Source organism: Bactrocera tryoni, chromosome 1 (assembly GCF_016617805.1).
Source record: "Bactrocera tryoni isolate S06 chromosome 1, CSIRO_BtryS06_freeze2, whole genome shotgun sequence".
Classification (NCBI taxonomy): Eukaryota; Metazoa; Arthropoda; class Insecta; order Diptera; family Tephritidae; genus Bactrocera; species Bactrocera tryoni.
This window is the reverse complement of record NC_052499.1, coordinates 43883415-43900178: the sequence shown is the minus strand read 5'-3', so window position 1 is coordinate 43900178 and position 16764 is coordinate 43883415. Positions and strand designations below refer to the sequence as shown.

At 36.9% G+C, this 16764-nt stretch overlaps 2 protein-coding genes and 1 non-coding gene across 4 annotated transcripts in view; 2 read left to right on the top strand and 1 right to left on the bottom strand.

Moving 5' to 3' along the window:
- The window catches only part of LOC120766984 (sex determination protein fruitless), a 432626-nt gene that overhangs the window by 65216 nt on the left and 350646 nt on the right, over nt 1–16764 (top strand). The window lies entirely within an intron of this gene.
- Nucleotides 1830–3692, bottom strand: LOC120768285. The gene has a single exon (XM_040094949.1). The coding sequence runs from the start codon at nt 3690–3692 to the stop codon at nt 1830–1832; it is 1863 nt and encodes a 620-aa protein (XP_039950883.1).
- Nucleotides 9637–9708, top strand: Trnap-ugg. The gene has a single exon. It is a non-coding gene; the product is annotated as a tRNA-Pro (tRNA).

The window sequence follows — 16764 nt, the reverse complement described above, 5'->3', positions numbered from 1 at the left end:
ATCGTTGGAAAAAAAATTCAAGAATATTAATTTTTGGAAGCTCACGACTAAACTATAATAAACTCCAATAAATGTTTGTCCACACCGACCGAGTGGCATGACTAGCGCAATATAAATTTACTATGGTACAGTACATTCCCGTTAACGCATATTGTCGTAGTCATAGCTTTGTTCTGGCCTCGTGTGAAAATAGCGGGCACGCTATGTTAGAAAAATGAAAAAGAACCAATATCGATCGCTTCTCGATTGATGTTTTGGATTGGAAATCAACGCTCTATGTTTGAATACTTTATCTGGTGAGTCTTCTTTTCGATGGATAACGTCAAAAATTGGTTTTAGGTGTTTAAAAATATTCGTATTTCAATGAAACGTCAAAAATTGGTTTTAGGTGTTTAAAAATATTCGTATTTCAATGAAAATGGCTGCCACGGGGCATAACGAGACAATGGTCTCGTTGCTGCGAATTTCAAAGATGTATCTGTATCATTTTGTAACCATCCACAAAACATGGAGTTACTGGTACACACCAGGGAATACTTGATACAGGGACTCCACAAGTTAACTCGCCCTGAAGTAAAACCGTTTTTTGAGATTCACAAGGTGTGATCTATAGTAACTTATTTGGAAAGGCTCTCGCTAATATTTCCACACTTAAATTTGTCGAATAACCTGATACAGTCTAAGATATAAGGAACTCTCTAACATACTACACCTGATGTACGAGTATAAGGTTCGTTTTTTTCTTTTTGTTCATATTAAAGTCAATTTAAACTGATTTCTATAATGAATCGAGACTCTTTTTCGTGATGGTTTTTTTGTAGTTACGTGAGTGAATGTGTAAGGCTCAATCGCAGCATTTCGACTGCAGTCACGTACCGATATTATTGTTTGCATCGACATTAGTCGCGACAATCCTCTGCACATAATCGGCACACAGTCAATGTGAACAGCTGCAGGAGGTGGGCTCCAAGTGGATGAGTACTGCAGCCTGAGGAATCAGGCAAGTGCACGCATCAGCATTCACTGCAACAGTAACCTTTAGAAAAACATATCGAAGTGAAGAAAGTGCATATTCAAAAGGTAGAAACCAAGCGGAAACCATTGAAGCATTTAGTCCATAAGTATGAGGAAATTGACTCTTGCCTGATCATAAAAATTAATTGACTTGTTAAACATATCAATAAGAATAAGTGTTGCCATATTAGTTAATATTATTTCAACAGATCAAATGAAAAAAAAATCAGTTTCAATTAATTCAGTGTAAAAGGGAAAATACTGGGCTATCTGTACCCCTGAAACACATATTTAATATATAACTGGTTTCAGTTTTTAAAAGTATTATTGCTGTATGGACCACAGTGCTGCGGTATCCAGTGATACTTGTTGCTAAAGTAAACCGCGAAGGCGACTGAGAACATGGTGTTTAAACTTCAGTCAACCGCACCGCGTAAAAGGTCTCTGCGCTAATAAAGAAGAAGAAGAAGATATAAATTCTATAAACCCGAAAATGTAACCGCCAACGATTTGTCTCCAAATCTTTTGGTGAGGTCTGCATCTACTTCTGATAGCAAAGCTGCAATACAGACCTTGAGCTCGCTGATAATGAGCTCAAAGCTAGACAAGGATAGCATGACCTCATAGGCTGTAGCATCAAGCTATTTCTAAATTAAACTTGGCGGGGTGCCGATAAGTTATGTGAGTAATGACAACAACGAAGAGCACAACACACAGTTTGACATCATTAATTTATTATTACTTTTACTACAATTAAAGCAAACAATGCAAAGAACTTACGACACAGCTTAATAACGAATTCCAATTATAATTTATCAGCGTATTTTCTTCATCCACGATCTCCAACGCACACTAATTAATTCAATAGCAAAAATGCAGAATGCCAGTGTCCAAGCGAAACCGAACAAGGGCCACATAAACGAAATATATTCCATACCAAGCGGTTTTTCTAGCACACTATCCGGATGTTTAATATTCGGTATAACGCCATAGCGCACGGCATCCATATATGCCAAGTCAATCCAATACACTTGCAAGCCATGATCGGCAATGCGCATAAGAAACAGATCTAACGAGTCTTTGAAAATCGAGTTTCGCGGCAGGAAAAAACAATCGAACACACGTCGTTTCAAGTAGATGCCGGTTGGACGAAAAGTCGATCGCTTCAGCTTGCGCATTTGCAGCTTAATGTAGTACCAAGTAAATTTGTTGGTGGAATAGGCATAGCTGGTGTTAAAGGCTAAAAGCAAATCGCGCGCCTGCTTGAATGAGTCGACTAATACCAGCGAGCGCTCAATGTGTGTACATGTCTCATCACACCACGAACGTAAATAATTGTAGAAACGGTGAGAGACCAGCACTTTGTGACCATCTTCATTTAGATCATCCCAACTCTGCGGAATGCGCACCGAAGCAGGCTTAGTCATAAACGTATTTAGATTCGCAGTGAAGTGTGTACATAAGAATATGGTATAAACCGCCGATACGCATGTGATCAAACGAACTGTTAGCAGGTACTGCACGGAAGGTGCATACTTTACGGCAAAATTTCCCGACAAATAGTTGGGTTCCAGAAGCGCGGCGAACAAGTTTTTGTGAAATCGCCTAGCCGAACGCGCGTACTGCAGACGTCGACAGAAATAGAAGAGCACAATAGTCGACAAACAACTGAGGAGCGAAAGTGTCAGCTGTCGACGATCACCATAGATGCCGAGAAAACTCCAGAAGGAATTACCCCACATATTTGGCGCAATAATAAACAATCCACTAAACCCGAAAGGCCGTGAAGCCTCGTCAAAATTTGTTGGGTTTTCCGAATACTTGCGACTAGCTGGTATATCGAGCTTATTGCTTCTCATCAGCTCACCGATTTTATCGCCAGCAGTGGCATCGTCCTGTATTATCGGAATTGGGTAACTGAGCGTGGCATTTTTGTACTTCGCATATGTCTCCACTATTTTTTGCAGATAGCCACTAGGTTTTACTTGATTGTCCAGCTCGTATGTGAAAGACCATGGAAATATTTGAACGGGAGCTGTGCGTATGCCAAAACCTTGTAGATCTTGCATGCGTCGTGGAAACACTGACCCATGGTTTGCACCAAATGTCTTCATTTCCAATGCGAAACTCGGAAATATGCTGTAACTGTGAAATATTTTCGTTACTGGGAAGCCTTTAAAGATCCCGACAACATGGAGTAATTTTTCCGATTCGCAATGCAAAAAGACCTGCCTCCAGTACGGTTCGACTGCTTGGTGTGTTAGGGGCTTAGTATTGATGATTATTATGCGCTTCTGTCGCATGCGTTCGAGTGTACTGGCGAGTGTCGATAGTTCCGTTTCGAAATCGTCTCCGATGTGTGCAATGATGAGCATATCGCTGCTAAACCTGTTTGCAATTTCTTGTTTGGTTTTGTTGACACTTTGTATTATAACGGGTTTCACAAAGTGCTCTGTAATAGCTCGTAAAAACAAATTTAGCATTTTGCTTTTGCTTGGCTCACCGTAGAACAAGCAATTCTCAAAGTTTTCCTCGGCGTTTATTGCCACTAGAAAATCCTTGTAGCACTGCAGTTCGCTGCTCGTAGTATTCTCCATAAAAACTGTCATTTCAACCGACTGTACATGGATCACTGCAACAATTGCGAAGAGAAGCGGTATTTGCTGAGCGACCGCCATTTTGTGAGATTTCGTGAAGCTGCCGCGAGTAGTGACTTACTTCGAATGTGGTTCTAGGTACTGTGTCCAGTATTTTAGTACATTTTATTTATTCGTAAACCAGCTTGCTTACCGCTATTTTAAAATAATTTTCCAGCTATTATACTTATCATTGATGATGTATTACAGTAATGCATTTATGACTTTTTTAATTGACCAATTCTATAATTGTCTGAAAGTATTTGCAGAGTTCACTGCGTTGAGTCCCTTTATTGTTTTATAATATAACGGTCAAGGTCAGCTCACAATGTTTGGAAATTTTTCACAAAATGTAAGGCTTTTGAGCACTCTACCGCTTCCTTTCTTCAACACAAAACGCTAATAAATGAGAAAGTGAGTGAGAATTCTTGTTCGTAATTGGTACTTGAAAACACATTTTGGGTATTCTTATAACTAGACTAAGTTTCTAAATTTCCTCGAAAATTTAGCTAAGTAAATTAACTAGTTCACTGAAGTAGCAAAGTCTTTTAAAATCCTCTAAGCATACCAACCTAGTTTTCCAATAGGGTTGATATGCTTTCTAAGTGTCGTTTCGGCCATTTTTAATATTATACTTTTATATCTATGATCTGTAATTATTTTCATTATATTCAGTACTATTTACAATTCCATCATGTAAGTAATATGCAAGAACTACGAATTATTCAATTTTATTATCAAAATAATCGTTCTGCAATTGCAATTTTTCGTGCCATTTTATGGTCGTAATAATCGTCCTGTGCTTGACAATGAACCGCTCGAAGTAATAATAATATTGCTGCCGTTCAGGCAATTGTTGCTGAAAACCGAAATTTGTCGATTCCAAACCGTTCTCAAGTATTGGGACTGTCTTAAAGTACAACCTGGCGAATTTTGAAAAACGATTTGGGCTTGCCTCCGTATAAAAATGTTCTCACTCAAGAACTGAAACCATTGGACCACCGTAAACGTCGATTTTTTAAGAAAATCTTCTCCATCACTTTCATTTAAGTGGTGTAGTAAACAAAAAAAGCTGTCGATTCTGGCGCGACTTCACACATTGTTCATGAACAACCTTACATTCACTTAAATTGACAGTTTGGTGTGGTTTTCGTTCTTGTGAATTTATCTGCCCGTTCTTCTTTCGAAATGAAGCTGGTGACACTATTACTGTGGATGGAAAGCGGCAAAGACCGGTGATAACTAACTTTTTATGGTCGCAATAGGAAGAAGTTGATCTTGAAAACATAGGGTTCCAAGATGGGGTTACGTGCCACACAGCATGAGCAGCCAACTGAATTATTGCAGGAAAAGTTTGGAAATTTGATTATTTCAAGAAATTGTGACATTGAATGGCCTCTAAGAAGTTGTGATTTAACACCATTAGACTTTTTCTTGTGTAGATATTTAAAGTCACTGGTCTTTAGCAATAAATCAGATACCTTTCAAGCTTTGGAAGTCAATATTGAACGTGCTTTTCATAACATAAGACGATTGATTTACTAGAAAAAGTACTCAAACATACAATTCGTTTTTGCAAAAACAGTCGCGGAGGCCATTTGAATGTTTTTATATTCAGAACTTAATTGTATAGATTTCATACTATTGTATAGACTTCATACTAAATTATACAATTATAAAGATCATAAAACTCTTATTGGAAAATCCTGTATAAATGCGAAATTTAGTGCTTGGATGGAAAATCGTCTCATTTGATATTGAGTTATAATTCGAGACAACGATGTTATCTGATAAGAAATTGTTCCGATCGGATCACTATCTTTAATCGTTGCCTTCCATACGTATATTACCGGGGACGTATGTGGCGTTGAATGAGTTTGCCACTTTTTTGTTATTTGTCTTTTTCTTTACATAATCTTACCCAATGAGACTTTGGTTGGTGAATCCACCTGAACCATTTTAAATTTGCAAATTCGGTATAAAAATTAGTGAAATCGGACTATGTAATATAATTTTATATTAATTTTGATTCTTTCACTTTCTGGTTCAAGCTCCTAAGTACCGGATATGAGGACACCAGTGCCTATGGTTGACTTTTTATCGAAAATATCGGTAAACGTGTGTGAGATTCCTGTATAATTGAAATTCAAAGAGAATCTTTACCTCATAATAATATCTCTGTGTATCAAAAATGATAAATCGGGTCAATACTTCCCAGAGCCCCCATATACCTAATATAAAGATTTTCGAGCTTCCGGTTCACTTATACCGCATTATCGGCCAATATGTGAGTTATTGAGAAATCGTATTTTTATAATAACAATGCATCCCTGTGCTGAGAATGAATAAAATCGAGTGAAAACTTGCTTTAGACCCCATATAACTAATGCCTTAAATACCTGAAGGCACTTCCCTGGCTTGAATCCTTGCAAATTGCGGGAGTATTTGCATATGCATTTTATATGTTCTAGTTTGTGCTCAAAATTTCTGTTCTTCGGTTCTTCCAGTTGTCTATTATATGCTGTAGTGATGACATTTTACAAACTTCATTATTTATTTCATTTTTTCAAACTCCACTTTAGAAGCGGCAAAAAAACTTCATTCGCAGCATTTTTGAACTCACGCCCACAGCTTTTGTTCAACTGACAATATGCATTTTTATACTAACATGCGATGTTTCGCAATCAGTGTTATGCAATCGCATATATTTACAAACAAGTTCATACATTTTTTCAAATACGAAGGCAGTTAGTTCACCAAAGCAGATCATAAAAACCCAATAAAAGTGAATGGCTTTTTCAAAAGCGCGTAAAAAGTTCAAACTGTTGACTTTTATTGAAATGTGAAGTTGTAAAAAATGTGAAAATGCTGTGTGAAATCATGTAATTAAGCAAAATATGTAAATCTGGCCGCACATACTTTATGGAAATGTGCCTGTAATAGCAGTCACTGATAAATAACAGATTAAACAAATGAGATAACTGTAAACGAAACGTTAATCGACTTTTTTATTTTCAATACAAATTTTGCTGAGTAATAAAACTCCAGCGAAATAATAGTAAAACAATTAAATAAATATCATGTATCCGTATACATATAAATATAGTAGTATATGCACGTAAGAAGTATTTTTAAGTGATTAATTTTTATTTTAAATGTAATACGGAAAATTAATAAGTGGCCTAGAATGTTTTTTGGCTTAATTAGTGAGAGCGTCTTATGAATTCCTTAATTTAAAAAAAGTTGGTCTGGTTTTTTTTTTTAAATTTCTACAGTTTAGCCGGCCTCACCTCGTTCATAACCAGAGTGTTAGTTTCCAAATACTCAATCGTAGCTGGTATATCAGCACAGATCATTGGCTTGACAAACCTTTAAAAGCAATAGTCTAACTCAGCCAAATGACTAAGTGTATTCCTTATTCACTATTGACAAAATCATTCCTTGATACGAGTAGGTAACCAGAATATCATCGCTGCAAAGTGATGATATCGTGTAATATCTGGCTGGTTGCGCCCTCTTAACTGATAATTTGCTTGTAGCATTCGGCTTGAAGAGTCTTTTCAGCATTGTTTGCACTCCAACTTTAATGCATGTTTTTTCTTGTTTATTTACTAAAGTGAGATCCATTTCGAGGTTCCCTAGTTTTTAACAGAAGAAACACAGAAACGTCAAATTTATTGGGGAACCTTTATTATCAATCGAAAAAACACTTTTTTGACATTTTTGGCGGCTCAGATGGTCCATCCGTTGAATACACTTTTCGATGACTAGACTCGTGTGAGCATTTCGACCGGTAACTGACGCATGAAACGAATGAATTTGCTCCAAGGCATGAATCGAAGCGGAATTGTCCGCATAGACTTTAGACTTTACATATCCCCACAGGAAAACGTCTAGCGGTGTGATATCACACGATCTTGGTGGCCAAACGACCGACCCAAGACGTGAAATTATCTGCTCACCGAAGTATTCTCTCAATAAATTCATTGATTGATGCGATGTGCGGGAAGTAGTGCTGTCTTGTTGAAACCAAATATCGCCGAGATCACGAGCTTCAATTTCAGGTATGAAATAGTTGATTGTCATGGCGCGATAACAGTCGCCATTGACGGATAAGTTCTCATCGGCATCATTTTTGAAGAACTATCGATCGATGATTCCACCGGCTCATAAACCACACCAAACTGTTGTTTTTTTTTTGGATGGAATGGCAGCACTTGAATAACTTTAAGTTGCTCTTCGTCTGAAATGCGGCAATTTGCTTGTTTACATATCAATTGAGCCAGAAATGGGCGTCATCGCTGAACAAAATATGGTTCGAAAGCGTCGGATCTTCTCGGAACTTTTCAAGAGCCAAAGACGAAGGGGTGTCGCTAGTGAGGGTCGAGAGGTAGTTCTTGCAAAAGCTGTATATTGTACGCTTTCAATTTAAGATCTCGACGTAAAATGCATCAAGTCGTTCAAAATGTCAGTCTGAGTTGCTGCGAACGGCGCCGAATCGACTATTTACGGCCTTCGAGTACACTCTCAACTACGGTTGCTTATTTTCTTCACTCAAACATGTTGGTCGAATATTATCCAATAATGAATGCAGGGTCTCAAGATCGGTGATGGGGTGCCAAATAATATGCTCAATAGGCCGATTACGATGACCATAAATTGGGCGAAGCACTCGAAAGACGTTCTTTACAGAACGTGAATTTTCGTAATAAAGTTGAACGATTTATAAACGTTGTTCAGGCGTAAGTCTTTCCATGATGAAATGCCAAACAATATTGAACAAAAATAACATGACAGCTTAACATGACTGACGCGTGATCTATCGCAAACAGGCTGTTGAAAAAAGTACCTCTACTTGGTTTACTCGTTACATATGTTTGTATGCACGTAAGGAAAATTTTTAAGTGAATAATTTTTATTTTAAATTTATTTTAAAGCAATTGTCTAATTTTGACACCTTTTCCTATAAAGCTGTCTCAAGCCATCTCGGAGGTAAAAGTGGCGTATTCAGTTATTGTTTGATCGCCCCTTAAGTAGTTATTATAACGTTGTTATAAGGGAAGTGAGCGGGGTATGTGCCGTTATGTTTCCCATTATTTTCTTGTAGACAGTTATGTTCTTACAGAGGACTTAGCGTGCAAAAGTATTTAGGGAAAGCCATATAAACTTTTTTCAATCTGTAGAAGCTTCTGCCTGATGACTGATCCCTGTGAATAGACGTGTTGAATTTTTAAAGCTCCGAAAATCAAAAAAAAAGTGTTTCAATAACAGATTAAAAGAGAAATGTTATGGAAATATGGTCTGCATGTTTACTTAACTCCGCCCATCTGCTAACGACAAATATATGTAAGTTTCGAGCTATTTAGTGCGACAGACACGATCTGAGTATTCAACAACAGCAAAATAAATTTCTTTCGTTATTGTTTGCTTAGCAAGAGTTCTAAAGAAGCAAATCTTCTCATTATCAATTAACATTATTAAGTTAAAATTGTTTAAAAATGAAGGGGTATCTTGAGTTTAGGCCTTCGCAAACGTGTTTTTCTAATCCCCATATATATGAGGAAAGAAATGGTCTTCCTCAGATGTATGTATTTTTTTTTTACTACCTTGATTTGGGAGTAGTTTTAAAGGTTTTCATACATACATATGTTAAGCAGTTTATTAATTAAGTTGGTGCAAGCTTTTGGGTAAAATTTGAAGACTTTGCCTTAACTTAATATTTTATTTTGTAAACATTTGTAAAAGAGCATTCTTCAGCATTTTAAAAGTCAATACCTTATCGTACACATATAACTTACACGATTATGTTTGAATGCAAATGATAGAGGAAAACAAGTTTGAAAACATGAATCTTCGCTTGTAATTAGTGCAACAACAAACCAATGAAGAGGTACTATCATTCAAGACAGGTAAATATTGAAACTGTTGCTGGCCAATGAAGATCGAAGAAGCGAAAAAAGAAAAAACACAACTTTTAATATCAAGCGGCTCAATGGTCTAGGGGTATGATTCTCGCTTTGGGTGCGAGAGGTCCCGGGTTCAAATCCCGGTTGAGCCCGAATACTTTTTCAATTATTTTTCTACATTATTTTATAATAATTAAAATTGTTTTTGTGGATAGTTTGTTGTTATGCCAATAATAAATAAGCCTATTATAAATTAAAATGAAAATAAATACAAAATCGAGCAACTGTGTTATAAACAGATATTTGTTTGCTATGATATCATATTAAATCGATTGTAAAATATTTATAATTATGAGTAAAATTTAGTTTTAAAAAAAATTATAAATTACATTGATTAAAGCTAACTGGAAGCTGACTGGAAATATAACCGAAAGTTATGATAAACATGACTTAAACAGGTTTTAATACAAGAGAGCTAACCTTAAGTTGAATAATTACTAATTAATGTTCAAAGAAACCAAAAAGTGTATGTGAAAATTTGTAAAGATGACTCGCAGTAGTGAAGCAGAAGTTTAATTATACAATGTCATCGTAAACTCAAAATAAGATCCCACCTCCTTAGCCTAAACCTCTGTCTACAAAAATAAAGTACCTGAGAGTTGAATAAGAACCAAGACTAAATTGGAAGACAAATATTAGTCACTTACTAAAGAGAGCAAATACCCATAAAATTATTTTTTGGGCAGCCAGTCGGCGCTAATATCCTAATTAGATCGAGAATGGTAAGACAGTATTGTAAGGAGAAAATACCCTTACGGAGTCAATGAAAAAGTAGAGAGCAGATTTACTATCAAAAAAATGCATACCTTAACCAATCTCAGAATTGCGGGATGCCCCAGCTGCATACGAATTTATCTTACTTACAATTCTATACATAAGTCATATTTGGTTGGGAGATGGGAGTGACTATGCAGGACTAAGTAGAGAAATGGAATAAATCTTGTACAAAAACTGTCACCAGACGTTATATGTAGCTCCCGTGAAAGATGCGTCTATATGATCTTAATTTGTTTTAATTGCGTTCGGAATAATGGCAGCACGACAACCAATCAAGCGCATTTGCCATTCGCGGTTGTTATGGTTTCGGTCAATATTTTACCGATGGTTGATCATTCGTTCTTCCTTACGGCTGTTTGGCACAAATTGGAGATTTCAGGTAGCCAGGTCCTTCAGAACTGGATTGTTTACATCCCTTCGGACGACATGACCTATCCAGCGTAGCCGCTGTCTTTTAAATTGTTGAACTATGTCAATGTCGACGTATAACTCATCGTTCCATCGAATGTGATATTCGACATTGCCAATACGCAATAGATCATACATTCTTTACAGAACTTTCCTATTGAATACTCGTAACTTCGACTCATCAGATGTTGTCATTGCCCAGGCCTCTGCACCATAAACGAGGTCGGGAATGATGAGTGACTTATAGAGTTTGGTCTTTGTTCGTCGAGAGAGGAGTTTACTTCTCAATTGCCTACTCAGTTCGAAGTAGCATTTATTTGATAGAGTTATTCTGCGTTGAAATTCGAGGCTGACGTTGTTGTTGGTGTAAATGCTGGTTGATAGACAAAATCATTCATTACCAAACCCATTTGCTTCGCTTCCTTATCCAATCTGGAGAAAACTGAACTAACGGCGGGGTTGTTGAGGCCAATGATATCAATATCATCGGCGTGCGTCAGCAGCTAAACACTCTTATAGAAGATTGTACCTTCTCTATTCAGATCTGCAGCTCGAATTGTTTTCTCCAGAAGTAGATTTAAGGAGACGTCCGATATGGAATCGCCGTGTCTGAAACCTCATTTTGTACCGAACGGCTCAGAGAGGCCCTTCCCGATGCTGCCGGAGCTTTTGGTACTGCTCATCATCAGCTTACACAGTTGTCTAAGTTTTGCGGGAATATCAAATTCAGACTTGCGGCATAAAGGCAACTCCTTTTCGTGCTGTCAAAAGCAACTTTGAAATCGACGAAAAGATGGTGATTTTCAATCCTCTTTTCATAGGTCATAAAGCCACACTGATAAGGTCCAATCAGTTTATTGATGGTGGACTTTAATCTTTCACACAAAACGCTCAATAGAACCGTATATCCGATTGTGGCGTCTTTCTTTTTATGGATTAAGCAGAGCATAATTCCAATAGTCGGGCATGCATTCGTCCAACCATATTCTGAAAAGAGTGAGATCATTTGTGAGAAAAATGTTAACGTCGGTTGGTGTAAGCTGGAATATAAAGATTTTTATCTTGATCCATTCATTAAGCAGGTTAGACATAATTTTTATGAATATATGTGGGTGTGAAGTTTCACTTACAAACACTAGGTACTCCATATATAGGCGTGCAGTTTTCAAGTGTTTGAGAGTGTTTCAACCATGACGAAACTGTTCATTTAAGTCCGGAACTACTCTGATCTTTCTATCTTTAAACTTTTAGGGCTCACTTCTCTAATAATCCCTCTTCCCCGGACAATCGGCTGTTGCAAAAGGTGAGTGGGCTGAGTTACCGACTACCAGTCGGTGGACTATTGTTTCAAAAAGAAAAAATCTGAAAAAACTTCAGAAGCACGTTTTGGCTGAAGAATTCAAAAAACCCATAATTCTTCACTGAAAACCATAAAACTAAATCCGGCGCTAAAATATGCAGTTGCATGCCATATTTTTAGAAAGATTTTCAGTTCTAAATGAATTCTACATGCACACCTGTGTCCATACGGTCACTCACTATATTTCATTTGAATATTTTCACGCAATTTCATTTATTGTTTACTGTCACACCATTGCGCCTCCCCTGCAACGAGCGTGAATAATGTATGTCCGTGGCACCCAACGCGAGCAGGCGTGTCCGTCCATTTATACATGCGTACAAATATGTATATATAAACGACTGATTGTGTTTATTTATGTAAAAGCCCGTTAGGATTGTAATGGACAGTTGGTTAGCAGTCAGGTGAAAATCAATGCTCAGTGTGAATTTCATTTAGCGAACGAGTGTGGGCTTGTCAGCACTTAGGGGCCAACGATGAGTTGTCACTGGTCGGCGGTGACCGGTGACTTTATTGCATTTTGAAAGCTTAGCTTCGGCCACAATAGTAAAATCATGTTGTGAGTCCATAAATTTTACATTTACCATCGCGGAGAAATTTCAAGTAACCGCGCGCTGCCACATATTGTTTTTGTAGTGTCAACGAAAAAAAAATTGCTGACCTGTTATTGAGTGTTGGTGACGTTTGCGATTGAATATTTGATCGATGTTGTATTTTATGCGATTGCAATTGCATTTTATTACTAGTTTTGTGCATATTCATCTACATATATAATTATATATATATTCATCTATATACATATAAAGATGTAGATTGTGACAAAAACATGAATTTTACACTGATATTTCTAAAAATAGAACGGGAATTTTGTCTTCAATAAAAAATAAAATAATAAAATGTAATAGTACTGAAATGATTTTTGGTTGACTGTAAGGAGAGCGAATTCCTTTAAGAGTCATTTAACGGAATCGTCATTAGTTTACAGTCGCTTTGAAACCCTAAAATAATTTTGGCTTCTGAGTGGCTGAGACAATTTTTCGAAAACCAAAATTCTGTACAATTCTAATTTTTAATGCGTTTCTTAAGGTGCAAATAATCGGAAAAAATGTATATTCGAAAACAGGCAACGCATCATAAAACAATTCATCGTTTATGAGCGCGTTTTCTTGCTCAGGTCATTCAGAGACAACGACGATGGAAGGCAGGAATGAATATCCTGAAGCTGCTTAAGAGAGTTCAGTCTAGAATCTTCAAAAGTTTTTGGGATTCCCAGAATTTGGCGTACCCGGAATTGTTTTGCGATATTGAATAATAAATTCTAAGTCGACGCTATAAATTAATTTATATTATTTGTTTGTATTATTGTGGCCTTTTTGATATTGCGACAAACTGTTACTTAGACTCAGCAATGACAAAATTTATAAGTATAATAATATCTCGAAATGAACGTAGATCCCCTTGCCAGTCATACCTTCGTCGAATCATTGCCCCAACAAATTTGTAATAGGGTCCGCACGCTTTGTCGATTTATTAAGGTCTGTATGATCAATTAAATAGCTGTTTCAAATACCACAATGACCCGAGCTTTTAAGCTGTCAAAGTGAGACACTTTTTAGAGTCGACCTTTATTCAATCCAACTTGATAACTTAAAAGTCGTCAAATATGATATTTTATTCGAACTTCAGCACTTAAATCCGATCCAACTAACGATTATTTTGCCACTATTTGGATCGACGCAGTGAAATTCCTACTAAAAAAGTTAGAAATAAAGTGCGAAAATTAATTTTAAAATTAACAGGGATAATACTATTTCTTGATTTTCTAGCTTCTTTACTTTCTGTGCATGATTTTTATTCGCCAAGTACTAAATTTTTTTTTTTTTAATTATTTATAGATAAAGTATTAAAAAACAAATGCCGGTACTTGAACCTGTTCTAACCACAGAAGGTGATTTCACCCCCACATTTTTAAGCTCGAACTCCGCTACATTTCAGACATCGGAATCCGACAATCAAGTTTTTCTTCGAATTTTTCTTGAAATCGGTAGAGTAGTTCCCGAGATATGGTTTTTGGTCCATAAGTGGGCGACGCAACGCCCATTTTCAATTTTTAAAAAAGCCTGGGTGGTGCAGCTTTCTTCTGCCATTTCTTTCGTAAAATTTAGTGTTTCTGACGTTTTTTGTTAGTCGGTTAACGCACTTTTAGTGATTTTCAACGTAACCTTTGTATGGGAGGTGGGCGAGGTTATTATCCGATTTCTTCCATTTTTGAACTGTATATGGAAATACCTGAAGGGAACGACTCTGTAGAGTTTGGTTGACATAGCTATAGTAGTTTCCGAGATATATACAAAAAACTTAGTTGGGGGCGGGGCCACGCCCACTTTTCCAAAAAAATTACGTCCAACTATGCCCCTCCCTAATGCGATCCTATGTGCCAAAATTTCACTTTAATATCTTTATTTATGGCCTAGTTATGACACTTTATAGGTTTTCGGTTTCCGCCATTTTGTGGGCGTGGCAGTTGGCCGATTTAGCCCATCTTCAAACTTAACCTTCTTATGGAGTCAAGAAATACGTGTACCAAGTTTCATCATGATATCTCAATTTTTACTCAAGTTACAGCTAGCACGGACGGACGGACAGACAGACATCCGGATTTCAACTCTACTCGTCACCCTGATCACTTTGGTATATATAACTCTATATCTGACTCTTTTAGTTTTAGGACTTACAAACAACCGTTATGTGAACAAAACTATAATACTCTCCTTAGCAACTTTGTTGCAAGAGTATAAAAAAAGGAGTTTGGGTCATCATGAAATTAGAAATGGGGGAAGGTTTGTGCGGACTGCGGCACTCCTGAGTACATCTTTCCACCCCAACGGCATAAATTATGGGCCGATTTCATTCACTTTTATCACATATAGTATAGTCACTTAAAGCTATTGAGATATTATAAAATGTGATACATTTCGAGGTTCCCTATTTCCTTAAAGAAAAAATACAGAACCTTCAAATTTAATGAGAAATTTTTATTAGCATTCTTTGGCATTTATTTTTTGAAGATGATTCCTTTCAAATGTTGGCCGCGGTTACGTTTCAGATGGTCCAATTATCGATGACTCGTTTAAGCATTTCGAGTGGTAACTGGCGAATGACATGAGTGATGTTTTGCTCCAAAGCCTGAATCGAAGCGGAATTGTCCGCATAGACTATATACTTTACATATCCCCACACTAAAAAATCTAACAGTCTGATTTCACACGATCTTCACGACCAATCGAACGGCCCAAAACGTGAAATGAGCTACTCACCGAAGTGTTCTCTCAATAAATTGATGATTGATGAGCTTCGTGGGAAGTGGTGCCGTCTTGTTGATACCAAATATCGCCGAGGTCACGAGATTCAGTTTTAGGCATGAAATAACCAGTTATCATGGCGCGATAACGATCGTCATTGACAGCCATCATTATTGAAGAAATAAGGACCAATGATTCCACCGAGCCACAAACCAAACCAAACCATTGTTTTTCTGCATGAAATGACAGAATCTCTTCTTGTTCTTCGTCCCGAATGCGGCAATTTTGCTCGTTTTCATACCCATTGAGCCAGAAATGAGCCTCATCGCTGAACAAAATTTGAAATTGGAAAACGTCGGATCTTCACAGAACTTTTCAAGAGCACATAGACCCTAGCGATGTCGCTTGAGAAGTTCGAGCGGCTTTAGTTCATGCACAAGCTGTTGTTGTACGTTTTCAATTTAAGATCTCGACGTAATATGCGCCAAGTCGTTCCATACGTCAGTCCGAGTTGCTGTGAAGGGTGCTGAATCGACTCTCCACGGTCTTCGTGCACACTCTCGGCTCCGGCTGCTATATTTTTTTCTCGGCGTGCTGGACTTGATCTATTCGGTCGAATATAATCCAGTAATGAATGCTGGGTCTCAAGATGAGTGGTGGTGTTGCAAATAATATGCTCTGTAGGCCGTTTATGACCTTAATTTAAACTTGTTCGTGAATTTTTGGACTGGACTACTTTGAAGTCAACTAAATTAATGTAGACGAAGGAATAAATAATTTTGTCAAAAACGAAAAAATGTCTTAGTATATTAATCGAAAAATGGTCTTATATGAAGTAGATATATTTAAAAAACTATGCCGGGCCTTATTACTAGTCCATGAAATATACGTCTGATCTAGACATATATTTTATTTATATTTGGCTTGGTGCTTTCGATTTTCAGATATTTTTTAGGCTAAATTAACATGACTTACATTAACTAAATCTAATTTAAGCTTAATAAAAATATGTTCAAACACAGTAATTTACATACAGTTATCTAAATTTATTGCCAAAACTATACGAATCTGCCTTTTTGCACCCTTTTACATATTTATTCACTTTTATAATAATGTACATAAATTTGTATGTATGCATAACAACAATCGCACCAAGAGTGTTGATATATTTATTACTCGTGCGTTTATTTCCTTCACATATAAATATGCCCCGCCATTTACAATGCAAATTGCTTTCCGAAATAAACAGTTTACTGATAATTTCCGCTTGTTTTGGAGCTGCGCAGCTCAACGCAAGTGGG